The sequence below is a fragment of the Erythrolamprus reginae genome, chromosome 8 (assembly GCF_031021105.1).
Source record: "Erythrolamprus reginae isolate rEryReg1 chromosome 8, rEryReg1.hap1, whole genome shotgun sequence".
Classification (NCBI taxonomy): domain Eukaryota; kingdom Metazoa; phylum Chordata; class Lepidosauria; order Squamata; family Dipsadidae; genus Erythrolamprus; species Erythrolamprus reginae.
Window position 1 is genome coordinate 46,340,661 of NC_091957.1, and position 22,405 is coordinate 46,363,065.

Below are 22,405 nucleotides of genomic sequence, written 5' to 3' on the forward strand. Positions count from 1 at the left end.
AATTTTTATGCCGCCCTTCTCCTTAGGGCAGCTTACAATATGTTAGCAATAGCACTTTTTAAGAGAGCCAGCCTATTGCCCCCACAATCCGGGTCCAAATTTTACCCACCTCAGAAGGGTGGAAGGCTGAGTCAACCTTGAGCCGATGGTGAGATTTGAACCACTAACCTACAGATCTGCAGTCAGCTTCAGTGGCCTGCAGTACAGTACTCTACCCACTGCGCCACCCCGGCTCATTATTATTAATGTTATAGTTATCATTTTACTGTTCCAATCTTTGGCAATATTGTTTTATTTGGATTGTAAGCTACCCAAAGTTGCGTGACTGAGATGGGCAGCATATAAATTTATTTATTTTATTTGTCATACAAATATAGTATTGTATTGCAGTGTGTTTAACATAATATAAGTATTAAAGTAGAGATAGAAAAGATAAAAAAGACATTAAGACAGGAACAGTAGGCACAAAGGTGCACTTATGCACGCCCTTTACAAAAGGGGAGAGGTCTATTGTAGATAATTTGATCAATAAATAATAAATAAATAGCTACTTGGAGATGTTAGGCTGGGTATTGTTGTGATTCAGCCTGAGGCTCCTCAGGGACCGGCTGGATCTCTGCCGGATCCATGCCCAGGGGAGGAGGACAGTGAACAGGAGGGGGAGGACCAGGCAGACAGGGGAGAGGAACATCAGGAAGAGGAGGAGGGAGAGCAGCCTGAGACCCCCAGGGGGGGGGCTCTCCCCAGCTAGTAGCCTGGATTCATTGGATGAAGACGCACAGGCTATAATAGACATGAGGCAGCGACGAGCAGCTCAAAGATGGGGCCAATTAGAAAGGTATTTCCATCCCTGAATTGGCAACAGCTGGGTTTGGGTGTGGTTCTCCTCAGCAGGGTTGAAAAGGCAGGCCCGCCCTTACAGTCTTGTGGAGAGTTATCAATTGGGAGTCCTGCGACCTTGCTTCGATTCTTGGCGTCTCTGATCTTGGCTTGTGGCCTAGAAGTCTGGAAGACTTGGGGGAGGCGTGGGTTTTATTATCTCCAGCGTTGTTTTTGCCAGCAAGAATCCTGTTTTATTGCCTGGCCTTCGTGAAACCTCTGTGAAGCTTCATAACGTTCCTGTCTGTAAGAACAGTTTTTGTTACCTGTGTTTGCTTTGAATTATATAAACTGCCTTTGCTTTTTACCAGTGTGTCTGGATACTCTTTTTGGTTGGTGTTGGCGTCTGGGGGGACCCAGACAGAACAGGTATGAATCTCTTTTTCTTCTGGTCTCTTGCAGGTACGTGAAGACCTACCTTTTGCCGGACAAATCTCGTCAAGGCAAGCGGAAAACTACCATCAAACGTAACACCGTCAATCCGCTTTATAATGAATTGCTAAAGGTTCGTGTTTGTGTATGTGTATGTTGTGTATTGATTGATTGGATTTATATGCCACCTCTCTCCTCTCCTCCCCTGTTAGGCCATCCCCTCCTCTCCTCTCCCCCCCTCCCCGCCCATCCCCTCTCAAAATTTCGCTACTGGTTCACCAGAACTGGTCAGAACCTGCTAAATCCCATCTCTGCCTTAGTCCACTATCACAGTGTTTCCCATCCTTGGCAACTTGAAGATATTTGGACTTCAACTCCCAGAATTCCCCAGCCAGTGAATGCTGGCTGGGGAATTCTGGGAGTTGAAGTCCAAATATCTTCACATTGTCAAGGTTGGGAAACACTGCTCTATCGAGAGCAGGAGGCTCCAACCTTGGCAACTTTAAGACTTGTGGACTTCAACTCCCACAATTCCTCAGCCAGGAATTCTGGGAGTTAAAGTCCATAAGTCTTAAAGTTGCCAAGGTTGGAGCCCCCTGTTCTAGAGGACAGAACATTTAGAGAGCCGGGGTGGCGCAGCAGGTAGAGTGCTGTACTGCAAGCCACTGAAGCTGACTGTAGATCTGAAGGTCAGCGGTTCAAATCTCATCACCGGCTCAAGGTTGACTCAGCCTTCCATCCTTCCGAGGTGGGTAAAATGAGGACCCGGATTGTGGGGGCAATAGCCTGGCTCTGTTAAAAAGTGCTATTGCTAACATGTTGTAAGCCGCCCTGAGTCTAAGGAGAAGGGCGGCATAAAAATCAAATAAATAAATAAATAATAAATAAACATATTCAGAGATAGGTGTCGCTTGCCTTGGGATGAAGCTTGTTTCCAAGTCAGTATCTTGTCCAGCTTTCAAAAAATAAAAAAAGGCTCAGGTTGTTGAGATGCTGCTAGCGAAAACAACATCTTTTGTTTCTTCTTGTCACAGTATGAGATCCAGAAGTCTCTTCTGTTAACCAGAACTTTACAGTTCTCTGTTTGGCATCACGACCGCTTTGGACGGAATCACTTCTTGGGAGAGGTGGATATACCTATGGATGCCTGGAACTTTGACAGCCAGTTGGAAGAGTGTCTCCCCCTACATGGAAAGGTCAGTCAAGTCTGCTATGGTTCTATCCTTTACTGTCAAAGTAATGTAGGTCTTGTTTGTGCTCCTGGAAGATATTTATGCAATGGGTTTTCATGGGCTTACCTAGGTATGCCCATGTTTCACCAACACTCCGCAGTCTGCATTGGCTGCCGATCAATTTCCGGTCACAATTCAAAGTGTTGGTTATGACCTTTAAAGCCCTTCATGGCATTGGGCCAGTATATCTCCGAGACCGCCTGCTGCCGCATGAATCCCAGCGACCGATTAGGTCCCACAGAGTGGGCCTTCTCCGGGTCCCGTCAACTAAACAATGTCGGGCGGGCCCCAGGGGAAGAGCCTTCTCTGTGGCGGCACCGGCTCTCTGGAACCAACTCCCCCCGGAGATTAGAACTGCCCCTACTCTTCCTGCCTTCCGTAAACTCCTTAAAACCCACCTTTGCCGTCAGGCATGGGGGAATTGAGTCATCTCCCCCTGGGCATGTTTGATTTATACATGGTATGCTTGTGTGTGTGTCTGTTAGTATATGGGTTTTTTTAAAGCTTTAAATGTTTTAACTGATTGGATTATTTATGATTTGTACTGCTTGCTGTGAGCTGCCCCGAGTCTTCGGAGAGGGGCGGCATACAAATCCAAATAATAAATAAATAAATAAATAAATGAGTCGCTAGCTCTCTTTAGATGTTCAAAAAACAAACAAACCCTGACCAACAACAATGTTAAGCAGCCTTTAGCAACCTTTTGGGGCTTGTTTGTTTGTTTGTTTGTTTGTTTGTTTGTTTGTTTGTTTATTTATTTATTTACTTACTTACTTACTTACTTACTTACTTACTTACTTACTTACTTACTTACTTACCTACCTACCTACCTACCTACCTACCTACCTACCTACTTACTTACTTACTTATTTATTTATTGGATTTGTATGCCACCCCTCTCCGTGGACTCGGGGCAGCTAACAACAGTGACTAAAACAGAATGTAAAAATCCAATACTAAAGTAGCTAAAAACCCTTATTTTAAAACCAATCTTACATACAAACGCCCCACCAACTGGCAGTGTTTAGTTGACGGGACCCGGAGAAGGCCCACTCTGTGGGACCTAACTGGTCGCTGGGATTCGTGCGGCAGAAGGCGGTCCCTGAGATAATCTGGTCCGGTGCCATGAAGGGCTTTATAGGTCATAACCAACACTTTGAATTGTGCACGAATCCCAGCGACCAGTTAGGTCCCACAGAGTGGGCCTTTTCCGGGTCCCGTCAACTAAACAATGTCGTTTGGCGGGACCCAGGGGAAGAGCCTTCTCTGTGGCGGCCCCGGCCCTCTGGAACCAACTCCCCCCAGAAATTAGAATAGCCCCCACCCTTCTTGCCTTTCGTAAGCTCCTTAAAACCCACCTCTGTTGTCAGGCATGGGGGAACTGAGATATTATTTACCCCTAGGCTTCTACAATTTATGTATGGTATGCTTGTATGTATGATTGGTTCTTAAAATAAGGGTTTTTAGCTGTTTTAGTATTGGATTGTCATATGTTGTTTTTGCCACTGTTGTTAGCCACCCTGAGTCTACGGAGAGGGGCGGCATACAAATCCAATCAATCATTTCATTTCATTTCATTTATTTAGATTTGTATGCCGCCCCTCTCTGCAGACTCGGGGCGGCTCACAACAAAGTGAAAAACAATTTACAACAAATCTAAATTACTGCTAAAAACATTTTAAACACCCCATTTTTCTAAACACACATACATACAAACATACCATTCATAAATTGTATATGCCTGGGGGAGATGACTCAGTTCCCCCATGCCTGACGACACAGGTGGGTCTTAAGGAGCTTACGAAAGGCAAGGAGAGTAGGGGCAGTTCTAATCTCCGGGGGGAGTTGGTTCTAGAGGGCCGGGGCCGCCACAGAGAAGGCTCTTCCCCTGGGACCCGCCAACCGACATTGTTTAGTTGACGGGACCCGGAGAAGGCCCACTCTGTGGGACCTAATCTGTCGCTGGGATTCGTGCGGCAATCAATCAATCAATCAATAAATCAATCAATAAATAACTCTGGGTGGCTTACAGTTACATATAAGCTAAAACATAAGTTAAAAAGAAACAATGAAGCCAAATTTTGCCTATTAGGCTCCCACTGAATCTGTTAGCAATTGCGAGAATCTTTTAAAAAGTATGTTAGGTGAAGCAGGGAATGTGGTGTAAAGGACAGAAAACTGATATTTCATACAAATCTAATAAAATAAATAAATAAATACATTTCTTCTTTTTTCTGCTTAAATGAACATTGGTAAAGTCATCATTTAGATGATTAGGGTGGGTACAATTGGTTTGGTTAAGAGAGGAAGCTCTTTTGGCTGTAGTTATTGTATACATACAGTATGTACTGTACTTAGTTAAATTACTGTTCATCTGAAAGTATCCACTTCTGTCCAGTCATTTGAATAATTGGACGTGAAAGACCAGTTTGAATAATGCGTCGACTTGTTTTTCTGACCATTTAAGTATGAGCCTTTTGCAGCCAAACCAGTTTTGTCACTGCGGAGAAAGGATGACAAAGCTTTAAAAGTTTTGAATTAGAAACATAGAAGACTAATAGCAGAAAAAGACCTCATGGTCCATCTAGTCTGCCCTTATACTATTTCCTGTATTTTATCTTTCAATGGATATATGTTTATCCCAGGCATGTTTAAATTCAGTTACTGTGGATTTACCAACCACATCTGCTGGAAGTTTGTTCCAAGGATCTACTACTCTTTCAGTAAAATAATATTTTCTCACGTTGCTTTTGATCTTTCCCCTAACTAACTTCAGATTGTGTCCCCTTGTTCTTGTGTTCACTTTCCTATTAAAAACACTTCCCTCCTGAACCTTATTTAATCCTTTAACATATTTAAAGTATCATAAATTATGATTCTAAATTCGGACAAATTATGGTGCCTTAAAAATCTTTCTAATTGCTCCAATGCGTTTTAAAGTCAGTTATTTCCTTCCTTCCTTTTTCTTTCCACTTTGCCTGGGCTATATGAAAATCTCCAGGGAGATACATTTATAACTTTATATCTTATACAAACATAGACCATGAAAATCTCCAGGGAGATACATTTATAACTTTATATCTTATACAAACATAGAAACATAGAAATCTGACGGCAGAAAAAGATCTCATGGTCCATCTAGTCTGCCCTTATACTATTTCTTGTATTTTATCTTAGGATGGATATATGTTTATCCCAGGCATGTTTAAATTCAGTTACTGTGGATTTATCTACCACGTCTGCTGGAAGTTTATTCCAAGGATCTACTACTCTTTCAGTCAAATAATATTTTCTCATGTTGCTTTTGATCTTTCCCCCAACTAACTTCAGATTGTGTCCCCTTGTTCTTGTGTTCACTTTCCTATTAAAAACACTTCTCTCCTGGACCTTATTTAACCCTTTAATATATTTAAATGTTTCGATCATGTCCCCCCTTTTCCTTCTGTCCTCCAGACTATACAGATTGAGTTCATTAAGTCTTTCCTGATACGTTTTATGCTTAAGACCTTCCACCATTCTTGTAGCCCGTCTTTGGACCCGTTCAATTTTGTCAATATCTTTTTGTAGGTGAGGTCTCCAGAACTGAACACAGTATTCCAAATGTGGTCTCACCAGCATTCTATATAGCGGGATCATAATCTCCCTCTTCCTGCTTGTTATACCTCTAGCTATGCAGCCAAGCATCCTACTTGCTTTCCCTACCGCCTGACTGCACTGTTCACCCATTTTGAGACTGTTAGAAATCACTACCCCTAAATCCTTTTCTTCTGAAGTATTTGCTAACACAGAACTGCCGATACAATACTCAGATTGAGGATTCCTTTTCCCCAAGTGCATTATTTTACATTTGGAAACATTAAACTGCAGTTTCCATTGCTTTGACCATTTATCTAGTAAAGCTAAATCATTTACCATATTACAGACCCCTCCAGGAATATCAACCCTATTGCACACTTTAGAGTCATCGGCAAATAGGCAAACCTTCCCTACCAAACCTTCCCCTATGTCACTCACAAACATATTAAAAAGAATAGGACCCAGAACAGACCCTTGTGGCACACCGCTTGTAACCTGTCTCTGCTCAGAAAACACACAAGGAAAAATGGATTATACAGGGTTAGTCAAAAAGAATGAAGCGATTTCACGACGCATTGCTTCAGTTCTCAGTGACCATTTGAAAGATGAGTTGTCTAAGTTGTGAAGGCCACAACATACACAACGTCTACAACAGGAAATAAAAGTTGATTGTGAGTAGAATACTTGTGACTTGGCTGGAGTTTTGTGTTACATTTATTTATTTATTGTTAGAGTTGAAAGGGACCATGAAGGCCATCAAGTCCAACCCCCTGCCCAAGCAGGAACCCTATAGTACACCAGTCAAGTGGCAGTTCAATCTTCTCTTAAAAATGTCCAGAGTGTTGGAGTTCACAACGTCCGCTGGTAGGTTGTTCCATTGGTTGATCGCTCTGACCATCAGGAAGTTCCTCCTTATGTCCATGTTGAATCTCTCCTTGGTCAGCTTCCAGCCGTTGTTCCTTGTCCGGCCCTCTGGTGCCTTGGAGAATAAAGTGATCCCTTTCTGTGACATCCCCTCGTATACTTGTAGACTGCTATCATGTCCGCTCTGGCCCTCCTTTTCTCTAGGCCAGAGGTCTTCAAACTTGGTAACTTTAACCCTTGTGGACTTCAACTCCCAGAATTCTCCAGCCAGCTATGCTAACTGGAGAATTCTGGGAGTTGAAGTCCATAAATCTTAAAGTTGCCATGTTTGGGGACCCCTGCTCTAGGCTATCCATACCCAGTTCCCTCGGTCTCTCTTCATAAGTCTTGGTTTCCAGTCCCTTAATCATCTTGGTTGCTCTTTTTTGCACCTTCTCCAGAGTTTCAATGTCTCTTTAAGGCATTTCCTTAATAAAATATTGTGTCATGAAATCAGTTCATTCTTTTTGAATAACCCTATATTTGTTTGAAAAGTAAGAAATTAACAGCAGGGAAATAACACTGCCTTGGACTTCTGCTGCTACCAAGAAGCATTTAGTATAATCTTTGTTTATTTCTGTGGGCCTCTATCCAACAAACAGCTTGGGTTCATGCATTAAATCATTGCTTTCTATTTTGGACTGCTGCTTGATTTGCTGTACTAACTTGGCTACTCCTGTTTGTAATGGGTAGCTTATAGCTTAATAAAATGCAGTTTAGTTAACAAGCCATGGCCACATGTATATTTTAGGATAATGTGAGCTTATGTATTCAACCCTATTGAAACATTAGCCTCATGAGCTACTAGTCCCCCACACCAGTGTTTTTCAACCAGTGTGCTGTGGCACACTAGTGTGCCGCAAGACATGGTCAGGTGTGCCACAAAGCTCAGAGAGAGAAAGAAAACAAGAGAGAGAAAGAGAGAAAGAAAGAGCAAGAGAGAGAAAGCAAGCAAGAGAGAAAAAGAGAAAGAAAGCAAGAGAGAGAGAGATAGAAAGTGAGAGAAAGAACAAGAGAGAAAGAGAGAGAGAGAAAGAAAGCAAGAGAGAGAGAGAAAGAGAGGGAGGGAAGGTGGGAGAGTGAAAGACATAGAGGGAGGGAGGGAGAAAGAGAGCAAAAAAGAGGAAAGAAGGAAGAGAGAAAGAAAGAGGGATGGAGAGAGAGAAAAAAAGAGGGAGAAAGAGGGAGGGAGAAATAGAGCGAAAAGGAGGAAGAGAGAGAGTTTTTTGTCCAAACTTTTTTTAGCCGCCTCCCCCCCCCCCCAACTCAATGTGCCCCATGGTTTTGTTAATGTAAAAAATGTGCCGCGGCTCAAAAAAGGTTGAAAATCACTGCCCTACACAGTACAGGACTGGTACTTTGAAGTCAAGCACCAAGTTGGTTGAAGCTCTACTATAATTGTTTCTTGATTCTTCCCCATTTTTAAAGCCCTTCTGAGCAGGGATGGACTTCAAAAATTTTAGCAAGGGATTCTTTGCCCAGTTGCTGGATGCAGCGATGGGCTCCTGCAGGTACAGTCAGGTACGCAGAACAGGTAGAAAAATGTTGAATTTTTTTCTCTTCTGGGCTCTGGGTACGTTTTTCCTATTGCAGTAAATGAGGTTGAATGTGTATAATTTTAGAAGAGCTGTGTGTGTGAGTGTGTGTGTACATGCACATACAGTTTATATAGTAGGTAATGTATATTTTTGTGTGCCTGTGTGTAATATGTAGGTACACATATGGCATATATACATAGAATTAAATAGTATATTTTGGATGTTCAGTAATGCTAAATAGAGAGGGAAATTGTATCTCTTTGAGGCGAGGAGAGGCCAGGCACCCTAACCCTAATCCTTGATGTTAGTGGTGTCAAGTTGGCCACCTTTAAGCCAGTCACATGACCTTTAAGACACCCGTCACATGATTGTCAAGCCACTCCCACCTGGTCACATGACTGGCAAACCACACCCACAAAATAAGCCATGCCTACAGTGTGGGTGGGCATGGCCATGATGGATTGGCCTAGTCAGCCTCCTGCACCACATTGGGAGAGGCGTTTTTGTCCTCTCTTGGCTCCAGTGTCTTTCCTTGAGCCTCTGAGAGGGTGAAAATGGCCTCTACCAGGCTCTGGAGGCCCTCCAGAGGCCAAAAACAGGCCTGTTTCCTGCCTTCCTGAACTTCCGAGAGGCCTGTTTTTCACCCTCTCGCGCCTCCACGCTGGCCCACACTTTCCTGCATCCAAAACAGACCGCAGCTGGACTCCTGAGAGACGGAAGTAGCAGGGTGGGCTGGGCCAGCCAGGACTGGGATTTGGGTAAAGTGACCAGATTATAACTTCGGTAAAGTGGGGCATCATTGGTGGGGGGGTGGGGATGGGAGGGACGAACGACTGAAAAATCTCTACACACCTTTTCCTCAATGTTTGTTTTTGTGTATTGCTCCCCAGTCTGGCATTTCTATCAATTTATTATCTTTCCCGTTTTTGAAAATCATAAAAACAGTAAGATAAGGGAAGAGAGCAAAGTAGCTTGTCTATTCTGCCTTCAGGCTGCTCTCTCTCTCTCTCTCTCTCTCTCTCTCTCTCTCTCTCTCTCTCTCTGTTGGGCATACGCAAAGGAATCCGTAGCCTGGACTTTATTCGCTCTGGATTGCCCAGAGCGAATAAAGTGTTTCCTTTCTCTGAGCGCCGGGAGGAGGAAGCATCTCCCAGCACCCAGAGAAAGAAAACGCTTTATTTGCTCTGGACAATTCAGAGAAAGGAAAATTGGAACTTTTTTAAAAAAAATATTTTTATTATTTTCAAAAAAGGACAGACAAAGACATACAACATTAAACATTTAAGGAGCTGCCATCGCTCCGCTTGTCGTAGAAGTCTAACTATTACAGAATATAAAAAGTCCTAACTGTTACCAGATCTATGCAGAAATACCACTAGTGTGAATTACATTCTTAATGAATTTAATTCTGTATTTTTAATATTAAACTTATTAATTGAATTTCTTTATATTTTAAAATGTTATATACTTATATGAAAAGAAAAGAGATAAACAAAGTATTAGTAATACAGAAAAAAGAGAAGGTAAACACTTTTAAGTTAGTTATAATATAAACTATTTCATTCTATCTTATAATTCTTCAAGTAATCATTTATTCTTATATATTTAATTTTTAATTCTATTTTTAAAATTCCACCAATCATATACTTTGTCCCATATTTTATAAAATTCTGTTTCAGTTTGATTATTCAAACGTTTAGTCATCATATCTAGTTCTGCACATTCTATAATTTTTTTTAATACCTCAGTGTCTTTTGGTATCGTCTTTTCTTTCCATTTCTGTGCAAATACTATTCGTGCCGCAACCAATATATGTATTATGAAATAATAGATTTCTTTTTTATACTTTATATTTGAAATACCCAATAAGAAAAATTCAGGAGATTTTTAAAAACCCCATGGAACGCGGGACAAATGATTAAAAATCGCAACTGTCCGGCCAAAAGCAGGGCATCTAGTAACCTTAGATTTGGGGGTTCTCCAAACTGCACCGAATCTTAGCTAGAGGTTCTCCCCGCGAACCCCCAGCAGCCCAGCCCTGCCTCTTGAGGCTTTATGAATCGGGGTTTGTTCTGCCCCAGACATTTTCTGTATGTTTTGTTTGCAGAGGTCACTCTGCCAACGATGCTGTCAGCCCTGCAGACGCAAGAATTTTTGCATATTCTGAATAAATCCCTTCCTTCAGTTTCTAAATTCAATATTTATATTCTGACTTAATTCCTTCCTTGCCTTTTTAAAAAAACAGCATATATACAGTACTCTTTTGCAATTCCGTGTAATGTCCCCTCCACCTCCTCTCCTATTTAGCTACGCTTCAGCATACTAATAGTCCTTGAACTCACAACCACAATGGAGCGCAACATTTATGTTGTTAAGTGAGACATTTTGTCCCTATTTTTACTAGCCTACCAGCTTTCTGCCCGTGCTACATTGGTTGCGTAACCTCACATTCAGGAATTACTCTGGGAGTGATTAATCAGTGGCATTGCCCTTTTTTTTCTTTTAGAATCTTGGAGAAGCTCCCGCTTCTCTTTCTTCTCAGTACAAAGGTGAGATTGTGGTGTCCTTGAAGTTCATCCCACCAGCTAAACATCTCGGTGCAGGAAATGGGAAGAAAGGTGAGGGCTCAGGATGTTTAAAGCAGCTTTTTCTCGGATGAAACAATGAAAAACTATTTACTGTATGGGCCCAGAAGCTTTGTTTTTTATTTATCTCCAGATTGGGGTGAAATTAAAAAAAATTCCCTACCAGGAATGGCGTGGCTCGGTGGGTGTGGCAGGGGAAGGATATTGCAAAATCTCTATTCCCTCCCCACTCCAGGGGAAGGATATTGCAAAATCTCTATTCCCTCCCCACTCCAGGGGAAGGATATTGCAAAATCTCTATTCTTTCCCCACTCCAGGGGAAGGATATTGCAAAATCTCTATTCCCTCCCCACTCCAGGGGAAGGATATTGCAAAATCTCTATTCCTTCCCTACTTCTGGGGGAAGGATACTGCACAAATCTCCATTCCCTCCCCACTCCAGGGGGAAGGATATTGCAAAATCTCCATTCCTTCCCCACTCCAGGGGAAGGATATTGCAAAATCTCTATTCCCAACCAACTTCAGGGGAAGGATACTGCAAATTTCCATTCCCCACTCTTGCAAAACCTTTCCATTCCCCACTCTTGCAAAACCTTTCCATTCCCCACTCTTGCAAAACCTTTCCATTCCCCACTCTTGCAAAACCTTTCCATTCCCCACTCTTGCAAAACCTTTCCATTCCCCACTCTTGCAAAACCTTTCCATTCCCCACTCTTGCAAAACCTTTCCATTCCCCACTCTTGCAAAACCTTTCCATTCCCCACTCTTGCAAAACCTTTCCATTCCCCACTCTTGCAAAACCTTTCCATTCCTTCCCCACTCCTGGGGGAAGGATATTGCAAAAGGCTCCATTCCCATCTAACTTCAGGGGAAGGAAGTTTTCCCCCGTGAGATGGAAAAAGCTTGACCTATTTGGTGGTGAAAGACAGCTTAGGCCTTCAGATTTTATAGTGGGGTTAGTTAGGGGTGTAAATACTCACCTGGGTCAAGGAAACTGTATTTGGAAGGTTTTATTTTGGGGTTGCTGTCTCCCTTCTCACCAAGTTCTTTTGTTAGGCAAAAAGGAAGAAGGTGGTGAACTCCAAGTCTGGATCAAAGAAGCCAAGAACTTGACTGCAGCCAAATCTGGCGGGACATCAGACAGTTTTGTCAAGGGGTGAGCAATGGAAGAGGGTTTGAAACAGTGGTGAAATCCAATTTTTTTTTACTACCGGTTCTGTGGGCGTGGCTCGGTGGGTGTGGTGTGGCTTGGTGGGCGTGGCAGGGGAAGGATTTATTTATTTATTTACTTACTTACTTATATACTTACCTACCTACCTACCTATTTACCTACTTACTTATTTATTCCTTCAGGGTGTCCAGCAAACCTGGGAAATCAGGGAATTATCAGGGAAATCATGAAAAAACAATAAATTAGGGGGGGGGGGCCAAACAAACTATTAAAATGTTTAAAAGTCAGGGAAAAATCATGTTTTTAAAAAAAACAGATCGTGCTTTTTGATGGAGTCAAGCAAAAATGAGCATAACTGTGGCAACAACTTGATTCCTCAGCTACTGATATTTCTCCATGGCTTAGCCATTTGGTATGACGTCATCTACGACTGTGCCTTAACTAGATCGCAAGTTACAGGGAAATTTCAGGGAATTTCAGAATGCTTTTCCCCTGGACACCCTGTTCCTTGGACTCAGGGCGGCTCACGACAAAATAATACATAACATGTATAATACATAAAGGGAACACTCAAAGAACACATCCTAGATCTGAATGAATGAAATATTCTCATTGAATTCTTTGTCCTGTACAAAGTTATCATTGATTTGATTTGATTTGATTTGATTTGTATGTTGCCCCTCTCCGAAGACTCGGAGCGGCTCCCAACAGCAAAACACAGTACAAATCGATGATCAAAAAACAGTTAAAATGCTTAATATAAAAACAGTCATACACCCCAAACAAACCATACATAAAATGGAACGGCCAGGGGCAATCAATTTCCCCATGCCTGGCGGCAGAGGTTGGTTTTTAAGAGTTTGTGAAAGGCAAGGAGGCTGGGGACAGTCCTGATCTCCGGGGGCAGTTGATTCCAGAGGGTTGGGGCCGCCACAGAGAAGGCTCTTCCCCTGGGTCGAGCCAGACAACATTGTTTCGTCGACGGGACCCGGAGAAGGCCAACTCTGTGGGACCTAATCGTTGGCTGGGATTCGTGTGGCAGAAGGCGGTCCCGAAGGTTGAATATGGTGACAACATGTGAAATTGATGGTCAATCAGTGTTGCTTCCTAAGTGGACAGTTTGATTTCATAGAAGTTTGATTTTACTTGGAGTTATATTGTGTTATTTAAGTGTTCCCTTTATTTTTTGAGCAGTATACTCTAGTTTCGGCAAGGGCCGAGTGTAAAGAGCCTCTTTCGCAAATGAACACCGACTCCTTCCTGTCCGCAGGTCTTTGCTCCCTCTGAAGAACCGGGCCATGAAGAAGAAGACCCCGGTAGTGAAGAAGAGTCTGAACCCTCACTACAATCACACACTGGTCTACAATAACATCTTTACAGAACAGTTATCCCACATCTGTCTTGAACTCACGGTTTGGGACCGAGAGCCTTTGTCCAGCAATGATTTCTTGGGCGGTGTCCGGCTTGGAGTTGGCAATGGTAAGAAAGCAACAGGATCTGTTGAGATTTCTACTAGTCCCAGGGGTCAGCAACCTGGGGCTCTGGAGCCGCATGTGCAGTGAATGGGTGCAAAAATTTTTACTACCATACATGACTTATTGTGTGGGTGTGGTTCAATGGTCATGTGACTGGGCAGGAGTAGCTTGCCAGCCATGTGACTAGGTGGGAGTGGCTTGAAAATCCTGTGGCTTAAAGATCATGTGACTGGGTGGGAGTGGCTTACTGACCAAGATAAGTTTTCAAATAGGTGCTTGGACTCTTTTTCAGTTGATTAAGTCACATTATTCGAATAGCCAGAAAAAAGGACAAATGATAGACAGCGTTATTTGTTGAGCATTTTAAGTAACATTTTAAGGTTTTGTACTGAACCCACAAGGTTCAGTATGAGAACAGATTAGGCAAGTAGCTCAATTTTCTTGAATTCAAAGTGTCTAGCAAAGTGTCTAGCAAACCTTAGTTTTGGGGGAGGAAAATAGGGAAAAATCCTACCTACCAGGTATTAATCTAGCCAGCATTCTTAGTCTGGTGAGCTTCAGCACATTATTTTATTGCCTAGTTAGGGCTGGGAAAACCCTTCTTCAGAGACAGTAACAATGAAAAAAATCCTGCAAGCCTGGAAGATTATTAGCACGTCACTAGGGGCGAAAAAGCTTCAAAAAATCTACATTCTGAGTATAAGACATCCAATTTTTCAGCCTCTTTTAGGGGGCAGGCAGGTGTGTCTTATACTCCAAAAAATATGGTACTTTTTAAATAATAAAACCCCCTAGTCTTCCTCCTTTATCTGTTCAGCATCCCTTGTCTCATCACCTCATCTCTCATCTCATCACCTCGAGGCTCGACTACTGTAATGCTCTCTACATGGGGCTACCTTTGAAAAGTGTTCGGAAACTTCAGATCGTGCAGAACGCAGCTGCGAGAGCAATCATGGGCTTCCCTAAATATGCCTATGTCACACCAACACTCCGCAGTCTACATTGGTTGCCGATCAGTTTCCGGTCACAATTCAAAGTGTTGGTTATAGCCTATAAAGCCCTTCATGGCACCGGGCCAGGTTATCTCCGGGACCGCCTTCTGCCGCACGAATCCCAGCGACCAATTAGGTCCCACAGAGTGGGCCTTCTTTGGGTCCCGTCAACTAAACAATGCCGTTTGGCGGGACCCAGGGGAAAAGCCTTCTCTGTGGCGGCCCCGACTCTCTGGAACCAACTCCCCCCAGAGATTGGAATAGCCCCCACCCTTCTTGCCTTTCGTAAGCTTCTTAAAACCCACCTCTGTCGTCAGGCATGGGGGAATTAAGATATTCTTTCCCCCTAGGCTTCTACAATTTATGTATGGTACGTTTGTATGTATGATTGGTTTTAAAATAAGGGTTTTTAGCTACTTTAGTATTGGATTGTCGCATGTTGTTTTTACCACTGTTGTTAGCCGCCCCGAGTCTACGGAGAGGGGCGGCATACAAATCCAATAAAATGAAATGAAATGAAATGTCTCCTCTTGACCCTTCCTTTCACTTTCTACAGGAATGAGTAACGGCCAGGCGGTCGACTGGATGGATTCCACCGGAGAGGAGATAAACCTGTGGCAAAAAATGCGCCAGTACCCAGGATCTTGGGCAGAAGGCACCCTACCTCTCCGGGCCACCATGATCAAGACGAAGCCATAATTTTATCCACGCTTGCTTGGGACCATCAAAATCTGGAAAAAAGAGAGATGGAGACCTGTCCCAAAACTGTCCAGTTCCCGTAGCAGAGAAACTGATTTTCGCAACAGCTCTTCAGACAGGCCCCTTCTAAAGAAAGGAAATATTTTCTGGGCAGCCTTTTAAAAAAAATTTAGGGAGGTTTTTAATTTTTGCAATATTGTTGGTGCTCAAACGCGTCTCGGCGTCTCGAAGCGCCCCTGCTCTTTCCTTCTCCTTCCTGCGCCTTTTCCTGTGCTGTCCTCATTTTGTTTTTTTGTTCTCTTTTTAAAGCCCTTTGGGGTTTAAGCTGTATTCTTGCATCCGGTTTTAAATGTCACTGCTGCTGCTCAGCAGGAAAGGGTCACTGAAATAAAGTTCAAATCTATCTTGCAGAAGCTGCAGGAATTCAACTAGCCTGGAAACCTCGCATACCTTAGGGTCCTAAAAGTTGCATTTCAAAGTCTACTATAAGTTGGAAAGCAGCAGAAAAGGAGCTAATCACATTCACCCACGTTATTTTTCCACTGACGAGGAAAGCTTTTTTTTTCTTTAATAATTTTTTAAATTAAATTTTATTACAACAAACAAAAAAATACTTAAAAGAAAACGTGCCCAACGCCAATAAAAACCCCACCACCATTTAGGGGGTTAAATTGTTTGCAATAAGTTTCAATTTCTTCCTTAGCTCCGGTTTACATTTCTTTACATACAAAAAGTGATTGGAATTTATTTTTCACATTGTCGTCATAAATTCTACTTAAGATATAATTTTTCACCTTATTCCATCGTGCCATCAGCTTCTCCAATTTATTTTCATCGAAGTTATTTAATTTTATTTCCATAATTTCGAAGTGGATGTGGTCCACCATGTACCAGTACCAATTCTGGATTGTCCATTTATTGCTCGGAGTGGGAGAAGAGGGTAGAAGGAGGTCTAAAATTACATGAATGTGAAGAGGAGACATGGCATCTGGGATTATCTACGGAAGGGGAATAGGGGAGGAGGATCCAAGGCAGAAAAGAACGCATTGAACAGATGGCTTTAAAAGGAGATGGGGTAAAAGAATGGAAAACAAATGTATCCCAGTGATAACTGATCCTGGTTTTAGGAAGCAGCCCCAAAGAAGGTCATGCGCTTCTTCTCTGTGAAATTATTAAATCTTCAGTATCAGCCTTCAACTATCTGCTACTGTTGTTGGTTTTTGAATTCCGTTGCTAAATCGTACCGACTTTCCAACCCCATGGCCAGAGATTGGTTCTTCCTGGTTCGGACTGGTTCTATAGAACCGGTAGTAACTTGGTGGTCTGGGTCGCTGGAACTAATGGCAGCCCAGGCCTTCCACTCCCCCGAGTTGTTTCTCTGAGTGGTGCTACAGGTACCATCTTGTTTTTTTGCTTCTGCACAAAAGCTTTGTTTTAGCACTCTGCATATGTGCAATGCGCGCGCATCCACATATCGCTTCCCTGAGCAAACCAGCAGTGAAGAAAACTGGAACCCACTTCTGCCCGTGGCCGCAGGATCTCTCTCTCTCTCTCTCTCACCCTTCCTCTCTTTTCCTCTCTGTCTCACACATTTTCCCTGTCTTCCAGGGTTTGCCAAAATTCATGTCTATTGTGTTAGTTGCCTTATCTAACCATCTCCTCCTCTGTTGTCCCCTTCTCCTTTTACCTTCCATCTTTCCCAAGATCAGTATCTTCTCCAAGGAGTCCTTTCTTCTCATTTGGTGGTCAAACTATTTGGGTTTCAGCTTCAGGCTTGTAGGAAGCTTGTAGGAACACACACCCTTCTTAATATATTTATATTTCTTTGAAGTAGCCTTCTGGCCTAGAGTGTTTTTAATCAAGGATTAAAGAATGCCAGGGGAAACATCCTCTGGTTGCCACATGTTAGGCTTTCAACGTCTTCAAACCCAGCCAGCGTGGCAGATGTTGAAGACTTCAAGAGGCAGAGTTGCCTAAAAGAGCAGAAGGACCCCAATTGTTCCTTTTGTGCTTAAATTAAATAGCAATAGCACTTAGACTTGGATTCTGCTTCAAAGTGCTTTCCAACCCTCTCTAAGCGGTTTACAGAATCAGCATTTTGCCCCCAGCAATTTAGGTCCTCATCTTACCCACCCCAGAAGGATGGAAGGTTGAGTTAACCTTATCAGGATCAAACTTCTGGAAGTGAACTGAATTAGCCTGAAATATTGAATTCTAAACACAGGAAGGGTGGGAGGGAGGGAGGGGAGGGAAGGGAAGGAAGGAAGATAGCAATCACACAAGATTTATATACCACTTCACAGTGCCCTACAGCCCTCTCTAAGCAGTTGCAGAGTCATCCTATTGTCCCCAACAATCTGGGTCCTCATTTTATTGCCCTCGGAAGGAAGACTCAGTCAACCTTGAATTGGTCAGGATCGAACTCCAAACTGTGGGCAACGTTTGCTGCAATGTTGCACATAACCACCAGGGCTCTTAGCCCTCTTACAAATTAATGGGTTCATTTGATTTTTAACCCGCTTCAGTCTTGTGATAGAATTATACAAATCTTTATTGGCCAAGTGTTGTTGGACACAAAAGGAATTTGCACAGCAGTTGCAACTCCGGAACAAAAGCAACCAAATTAAAACAGCATACAAACCCAAATCTCCCAAGCGACGAGAAATAAATAACAAGAGGCACAGGTGAAGTTATTCAAATGTGCTTTTTACAAAGCTCTCATTTTTCATAACTTCCTAAAAATTACCAGGGGAGGGGGAGGAGGTCAGTCGGGCGATCTCTGGGGAGCCCATGCTATGCTGTTGGCGCCACTAGGGAGACGCATCTTGGAAAGGCGGAGCTACAAGGAGCCTCCCTTTTACACTGGGTTTCTTGATGTTTTCGTAGGAAAATAGGCACCTGTATATAAATTTGCTTCCGTGCTTTCCGTTCTTTGAAGTCTCTCTTTCTGACCTCATATCCCAAGTTGCAAAACCCTTTTTTAAATAGTAAGCTTGACTATTTTAAGAATAGCAGTGGCACGTAGTCCTATATAGCGCTTTACAGCCAAGGGTGGGTTCGCATCAAGTGTACGTTTTTGCACGCGCGCATTGCATCACTTCCTGGAAATGACCTGCGCATGTGCAGTACACAAAACCCCCCTCTGCATGCGCAGAAGCAAAAACCAAGATGGTGCCGCCTCTAAAACCAGTTGAGGGGCGTGACAGGCCTGGGTCGCTGCTGGTTCCAGCGACCCAGGCTGCCATGTTACTACCAGTTCTATAGAACTGGTCCGAACCGAGAGGAACCCACCCTCTCTATACAAAGTCAGCATTCTGCCCTCAATAATTTGAATCCTCGTTTTACCCACCTCGGAAGGACGGCAAGAAGCTGGAAGCCCTGTAAATATGTCTTGGTTCATCTCTGGAGAACCCAAAACTCAGGAATGTTGGCTTTTATTTGACCAGGATCGCAAGCAGGGGTGGGCTTCAAAAATTTTAGCAAGAGGTTCTCTGCCTGGTTGGTAGATGGGCGTGGCCTAGTCAGCCTCCTGCACCGCAGCCAGGGAAGGGGGCATTTTTGCCCTCCCCTGGCTCCAGAGGCTTTCCAGAGCATCCAGGTGGTCAAAAATGGCTTCCCCAGGCTTTGGAGGCCCTCTGGAGGCTGGAAACAGCCCAAACTTCCAGTATTCCCATTTTTCGCCCTCCCTGAGCCTATATGCATGCTCTGCACCCAAAAAGGCCATGTGGAGACTCCTGGGAAGGGCGGGATGGGTGGGGCAAGCCAGGAGTGGGATTTGGAGGGTTTTCTGAACTGTACAGAATCTTAGCTAGAGGTTCTTCTAAACCCCTGCAAACCCCAGCAGCCAACCCCTGTCGGTAGATGAAAACATGGTAGTGAGTTTGTCATTAAGCTAACTTAATTTTTGGTGAGCCCTATCTTTCGATCACGTCCCCAAAGAAGAGCCGAGCTAAGAAGAGAGCAGAAAGGAACAATTTGGAAGGTCTTGTTCTTCCAGTAATATCATTGCTAGAGCTGGTCTTGTGCTGAAGGCGTTTTAGATGTTAAACCACAACTCTGGAAATCCTTGGTCGTGCTTGGGTTGAGATGGAGAGGAACTGGAGACCAAACCCATCAACTTCCGCCCATCAAATTGTTGGGGAAGAAAATTATGATCCAGGCAAAAAAAAAAAAAAAGAGTCAAGTGCTCTTGATGGAGAAAATGTACATTTGATAAAGCATCTCCTTTGGGATAGTGCCTCCAAGATTGGTCGATATTAACCCGGCTATGAGAACTCTTCTGCTTTCCTGCTTACAGGCTCAGACAAGGAACTTCTGCTGCTACCTTGACTGAAAATCCAAATGTTGCTTTTCAGGTTTGGCCCCTAACCACCTTGGCTAATGTGAAACCACCAGACTATTGTGTTGACATTGGTGGCTGCAGAATACAAGCCTCACTCGCACATGTCCCTGTTCTGTTCTTTCTGCAACTGTTCCTGGGTGCTCAGCATGTACATATCCACAAAGGAGAACAGCTCATCAGGCGTCACTGGCTGGATGTAGCGGTCACGGTCTATGCCGTCTTTGTCAATCAACACTGCGTTGAAGCGAGAATGACTGATGTGCAGGAGCTGCCTGCAGAAATAAGGTTTCAAAGAATATTGATTAGGCCATTGGCACTTTTGCTAAACGAACGCTTGCTTATTTCAGGGCGTCTGTAATATGGCATATGATTTAGCTTTACTAGAAAAGTGGTCAAAGCAATGGAAACTGCAGTTTAATGTTTCCAAATGTAAAATAATGCACTTGGGGAAAAGGAATCCTCAATCTGAGTATTGTATTGGCAGTTCTGTGTTAGCAAAAACTTCAGAAGAGAAGGATTTAGAAGTAGTGATTTCTGACAGTCTTAAAATGGGTGAACATTGCAGTCAGGCAGTAGGGAAAGCAAGTAAAATGCTTGGCTGCATAGCTAGAGGTATAACAAGCAGGAAGAGGGAGATTGTGATCCCGCTGTATAGAGTGCTGGTGAGACCACATTTGGAATACTGTGTTCAGTTCTGGAGACCTCACCTACAAAAAGATATTAATCAAATTGAACGGTTCCAAAGAAGGACTACAAAAATGGTGGAAGGTCTTCAGCATAAAACTTATCAGGAAAGACTTCATGAACTCAATCTGTATAGTCTGGAGGACAGAAGGGAAAAGGGGGACATGATCAAAACATTTAAGTATGTTAAAGGGTTAAAGGTTTATATGCCGCCCCGAGTTTTCGGAGAGGGGCGGCATATAAATCCAATAAATTGAATTGAATTGAATTAAATAAGGTTCAGAAGGGAAGTGTTTTTCATAGGAAAGTGGACACAAGAACAACGTGGCACAATCTGAGGTTAGTTGGGGGAAAGATCAGAAGCAATGTAAGAAAATATTATTTTACTGAAAGAATAGTAGATGCTTGGAACAAACTTCCAGCCGACGTGGTTGGTAAATCCACAGTAACTGAATTTAAACATGCCTGGGATAAACACATATCCATCCTAATATAAAATACAGGAAATAGTATAAAGGCAGACTAGATGGACCATGAGGTCTTTTTCTGCCATCAGTCTTCTATGTTTCTATGTCCAGGGGGAAAGCATTTTGAAATTCCCTGATATTTCCCCGATATTCAGAGTATAAGGTGCACCCAAACTTTCAGCCTCTTTTGAGGGAGGAAAAAAGTGTGTCTTATACTCCAAAAAATACAGTCCTTTGGTTTGCACTCACCTCAGTTCTTCCACTATCTGTTGGGAGAGTTGGAGCTCCCGGATCCGCCCCACATCACGAGGTGGCAAACCCACCAGTTCAATCACAGTAATGTGACGTAAGTCCAATCCACAAGTCGCTTGCTGCAATGGAGAAACAAACAATAGCAGCTCAGAACCCTTTAGCTGTGGAGGACCTCAGGGACAGGGGGAAGATCATAGAATCATAGGGATAGAAGGGACCTTGGAGGCCTTGAAGTCCAACCCCCCCCCGTCAGTCTTACTTGCAACATGGCATTTTGCATCTTGTAGTAGCGGTCCGAGGAGTCGGGAGCCGAGACAACCAGCAACCGGCGCTTTTCATAAAACTGATCCAAAAGGCCTGTGACGGAGTTGACGTCCACGTTGATTTGCATGGCTTGAGGAAAAAAGAGGACAAGGCAGAGTTTGATTCTTTGGTTCATGGAGGATTCTCAGTCATTCACTTCATGGTTGTCCCAAGGGTTCTTTTACTTCAAGAACCAGGTGGACTTCCTGGTTTTTCTTTGAAGATGTTTCACTTCTCATCCAAGAAGCTTCTTCAGTTCTGCTCCTTCAGCAGCTTCTCTGAAGAAGCTTCGTGGATGAGAAGCGAAACATCTTCAGTGAAAAACCAGGAAGTCCAGTTGGTTCTTGAAATAAATCACCTTTGGGATTCTTCGATTCCTTTCATTTTTCCTTCCACTGCTTGATTGCTTTTCTAATTATCAGTACATCTGCCTCAGACTAAAGATGAAAGCAGCAACCAAACTGGAAACAGGGTCTTAAAAATGAATCACCAAGGGCCTTTTATGTCGCCCTGCGTGCCCCTTGTTAGCATTGCACACTGGGCTCATAACCAATGTTATAATCCTAAACTTAGAAACTGAGTATAAGTGGCCGTAGTGGTTGTTCAGCCAATACACAGATTAATCAGTAAGAGTATAAACATTATTTACAATGTATACAATAGATTAATCAGTAAGCAGTCAGCTACATATATATCCAAGTCAAGCAATCGTATACAAACCAGATATCAGAATACAGTGTTCCCTCGATTTTCGCGGGGGATGCATTCCGAGACCGCCCGCGAAAGTCAAATTTCCGCGAAGTAGAGATGCGGAAGTAAATACACTATTTTTGGCTATGAACAGTGTCACAAGCCTTCCCTTAACACTTTAAACCCCTAAACTGCAATTTCTCATTCCCTTAGCAACCATTTAGATCAGTGTTTTTCAACCAGTG

General features: G+C 43.2%; 3 protein-coding genes across 7 annotated transcripts in view; 2 read left to right on the plus strand and 1 right to left on the minus strand.

Moving 5' to 3' along the window:
- SYTL4 (synaptotagmin like 4) overlaps positions 1 to 15,850 on the plus strand; it is a 56,567-nt gene extending 40,717 nt beyond the window's left edge. For all 4 annotated transcript variants that reach the window (XM_070759849.1, XM_070759851.1, XM_070759850.1 and 1 more), the window contains 6 exons: positions 1,282 to 1,384; positions 2,286 to 2,447; positions 11,007 to 11,118; positions 12,142 to 12,241; positions 13,527 to 13,735; positions 15,280 to 15,850. In XM_070759849.1, the coding sequence (XP_070615950.1) occupies positions 1,282 to 1,384; positions 2,286 to 2,447; positions 11,007 to 11,118; positions 12,142 to 12,241; positions 13,527 to 13,735; positions 15,280 to 15,422 (829 nt within the window). In that variant the 3' untranslated portion in view covers positions 15,423 to 15,850. The remainder of the gene's footprint in view (positions 1 to 1,281; positions 1,385 to 2,285; positions 2,448 to 11,006; positions 11,119 to 12,141; positions 12,242 to 13,526; positions 13,736 to 15,279) is intronic.
- The window catches only part of TRMT12 (tRNA methyltransferase 12 homolog), a 533,403-nt gene that overhangs the window by 62,292 nt on the left and 448,706 nt on the right, over positions 1 to 22,405 (plus strand). The window lies entirely within an intron of this gene.
- The window catches only part of SRPX2 (sushi repeat containing protein X-linked 2), a 24,427-nt gene continuing 19,979 nt past the window's right edge, over positions 17,958 to 22,405 (minus strand). For both annotated transcript variants that reach the window (XM_070759859.1, XM_070759860.1), the window contains exons 9-11: positions 21,427 to 21,560; positions 21,165 to 21,286; positions 17,958 to 20,036 (exon numbers count right to left, since the gene is read on the minus strand). In XM_070759859.1, coding sequence (XP_070615960.1) covers positions 19,856 to 20,036; positions 21,165 to 21,286; positions 21,427 to 21,560 — 437 coding nt within the window. In that variant the 3' untranslated portion in view covers positions 17,958 to 19,855. The remainder of the gene's footprint in view (positions 20,037 to 21,164; positions 21,287 to 21,426; positions 21,561 to 22,405) is intronic.